The 3,492-nt window shown below is 41.8% G+C and overlaps 1 protein-coding gene across 1 annotated transcript; it reads left to right on the top strand.

The window, feature by feature from the left end:
• The first annotated feature begins 658 nt into the window (after window positions 1–658).
• Window positions 659–2,873, top strand: LOC137283947 (uncharacterized). Its single transcript, XM_067815619.1, has 2 exons — window positions 659–706; window positions 2,337–2,873. Exons 1-2 carry the CDS (start codon window positions 659–661, stop codon window positions 2,871–2,873), a joined length of 585 nt encoding a protein of 194 aa, XP_067671720.1.
• The last annotated feature ends 619 nt before the right edge of the window (window positions 2,874–3,492 follow it).

Raw genomic sequence — 3,492 nt, 5'->3', positions numbered from 1 at the left:
GATTTATGCACACATTGGCGTATTTGTAACCTACAAAATCGCAACAAGCACACTCGATTGAAGTTTACTGTGCAATTAAGCGATTCATCAAAGGAGCTCACTAGCCTCGGGCTCCAGGCAAACAAACTTGCACATATTTCTGTCAAGACTCGATCATACATTACATGTGATGACTGTCGACTTTATTGAGGACCAGATTCAACAACTGAAAGATCGGATCGTCTCAGACCAAACGGGTCGTGCATGTAAGCATAAAACGTCTTTCGCTTTGCTGTTCCACAATAAAAGAGAAGATCTAAGGATGAAGGATAGCGACAGATATACAGTTAAAAATTCACACGAAACGTACGCAGTTCAACAACAGCTGCAATAAATTTTTCAGTGTGTGAAGTTCAACCTACGTCGGTTTTCATCTCATCTGGTTCACAGGGCTACGTGCCATGATGTGTTGTCTGTTACCGTCATGGCAACCTCTGCTATAAATATGAGACACAAAACAAGAATAACAGATTCTGTATTTTCTAACAGTTCATTAGCTTTTTATGAAAAAATGTGTTTATGAATCAACTTGAAGCAGCTATGATTTCTTTGAGTGACATTCCAGAAGTTGCTGGCGTAGGGATGACAAAACTTTATGAATGATCAACTTATTTTGATAATGGCGACGTTTCGGAATGGTCTCCAATACCGATATGCTCTGACAACGGTACAGCAGCCTATACCGAAACGTCGCCATTATTAAGACAGAGAAGCTGATCACCCATAAAGTAAGAGTCATTTCAAGCAGTTATGTTACCAAGTATTCGTGAAAAGTTTCTGTTCCAACGGTGCCACGCGTCGCAAACACATGTAACCATTGTTTACTACGGTTCGAAATCAGTAAAACCTCAGAATTGTTTGAAACAGTATTGTTTCAATAGGGAGGTAAAGTGTCCGAAATAGCTATACTCTGATTTCTTCGTTACTAAATTAGAAAGAGTTATTTTCTATGCATTGGTTGGCATGGTTGCAAAGGGGCGGTTCTGTCGTCATGGGAACACGTCCTACAATGTTTCATGGCTCTCTGGCATTGCAAGTCAAACTTTGATCATAAACCTGTTTGTGCTTGAACGTACAAGTTTGTGAATGTTTGCTATTCAGGGCATGGTATCCAATAGAGGTGTCCATTAAAATATTATTGTTGAATATTAGTTCTTGATTTCGGTTGATGAACCTTTGATGGCCTTTTTAACATTGACACATAACATGAAACATAAAATTCCTTAGCGAGCCAAAGAACAGGGAATCCTGTACGGAGAGAAATTAGTTGTCTTGTCCCTCCAGCGGAATCAGGATGGCTGTGTGAAGGTCTTATTGGTCGCTCTCACCGACTAAAATTTGGGTTCGATTTTCGGATGGGCATATGTGACAACCATTTCAGAGACATTTGGAATATTGTTTAAGATGGTCTAGAGCATTTCACTCATTTTTAGCGGGTCATTCTTGATTTTTTTGCTTACTGTATGATCCATGTATTTATCCATAATCAAGACATTTCAGACATGCACGCGTTTCATGTAAATAGTGATGGTCAGAAAGTGTGTCATGTAACTATGTCTGAATGGGAATTGAATTGTCTTTCATAATCGCATGTATACTATACACGAACACATTTATGGAATTACAATGGTTTCTGTGTGGGTGTCTGTGGCTGAGGTCTACATTTTATCGTTGACTATTTTTTATGGGGTTCGTGAACGCTGAAAAACAAGTTAATTTAATTGGGGTCTAAAGAATGAAGAGATCATTTACAATATCAAAACTGATTTCAGTGCATGGTAGTATGCTTCGGAGAGCATTCCTGTAAACAATAAATATCATCTTGATCCTCTTTGAAACAGAAAATAGATTAAATAGCGGCCTATCTGTCATGATGTTGCGGATACAATTTTGATGCAGACATAAACAATAAACCGTCTCAAAGAGAAATCGGAAAACAATAAAAAATTCAGTCATAGAGACTGAGCAAATTGATATTTTTACGTTTTACTTGTGGAAGAGATTTTCCACTTATTTAAACTTCATCGTAAAAAGGACAGTAACCGTGAAGATTGGAAGACATTATTGAAATGTTGAGTTGTTTATAGAGTTCTAACATGAATTCAGTCGGAGCACGAAGGGAATGTCTGTGAAGGAAGTTGCAGTTGTTTGTTGCCATGTGTGTAGGGTTAATTGGGGGTTGGGATGGGGATGACGAATGGTTGTTTGAGGGATGTTGCGTGTGGGATGTGGAAACGTGCGTGTGTGTGAATGTGTGTGAGCGCATATGAGCCTGTGTGAGCGTGTATGCGCTGTAGAGTGGAAGCATTGACGGGTTGGAGACAAAAGGGGTTGTTGTGTGGAAGGGTGGAAGGGTTGGTGTGTTGGAGTGTGGAAGAGATGTTGTGTTGGAATGTGGAAGAGATGTTGTGTTGGAGCGTCGAAGAGACGCTGTGTTGAAGAGTGGAAGAGATGTTGTGTTGGAATGTGGAAGAGTTGGTGTGTTGGAGTGTGGAAGAGATGTATTGGAATGTGGGAGAGTTGGTGTGTTGGAGTGTGGAAGAGGTGTTGTGTTGGAGAGTGGAAGAGATGTTGTGTTGGAGCGTGGAAGAGACGATGTGTTGGAGAGTGGAAGAGATGTTGTGTTGGAGTGTGGAAGAGACTTTGTGTTGGAATGTGGAAGAGTTGGTGTGACGGGATGTGGAAGAGATGTTGTGTTGGAATGTGGAAGAGTTGGTGTGTTGGAGTGTGGAATAGATGTTGTGTTGGAATGTGGCAGAGTTGGTGTGTTTGAGTGTGGAAGCGTTGGTTGTGTTGGAGCGTGGAAGAGACGATGTGTTGGAGTGTGGAAGTGATGGTGTGTTGGATTGTGGAAGAGATGTTGTGTTGGAATGTGGAAGAGTTGGCGTGTTGGAGTGTGGAGGAGCTGGTGTGTTGGAGTGTGGAAGAGATGTTGTGTTGGAATGTGGCAGAGTTGGTGTGTTTGAGTGTGGAAGCGTTGGTTGTGTTGGAGTGTGGAAGAGACGATGTGTTGGAGTGTGGAAGTGATGTTGTGTTGGAGTGTGGAAGAGATGTTGTGTTGGAATGTGGAAGAGTTGGTGAGTTGGAGTGTGGAAGAGATGTTGTATTGGAATGTGGCAGAGTTGGTGTGTTGGAGTATGGAAGAGATGTTGTGTTGGAATGTGGAAGAGTTGGTGTGTTGGAGTGTGGAAGAGATGTTGTGTTGGATTGTGGAAGTGATGCTGTGTTGGAGTGTGGAAGAGATGCTGTGTTGAAGTGTGGAAGAGTTGGTGTGTTGGATGTGGAAGGGTTGGTGGGTTGGAGCGTGGAAGAGACGATGTGTTGGAATGTGGAAGAGTTGGTGTTGGAGTATGGAAGAGATGATGTGTTGGAGTGTGGAAGTGATGCTATGTTTGAGTGTAGAAGCGTTGGTGTGTTGGAGTATGGAAGAGATGTATTGGAATGTGGAAGAGT

Source organism: Haliotis asinina, chromosome 5 (assembly GCF_037392515.1).
Source record: "Haliotis asinina isolate JCU_RB_2024 chromosome 5, JCU_Hal_asi_v2, whole genome shotgun sequence".
Classification (NCBI taxonomy): domain Eukaryota; kingdom Metazoa; phylum Mollusca; class Gastropoda; order Lepetellida; family Haliotidae; genus Haliotis; species Haliotis asinina.
Note: the sequence above shows the minus strand (reverse complement) of the source record. Positions and strands in the feature narration are given on the sequence as shown.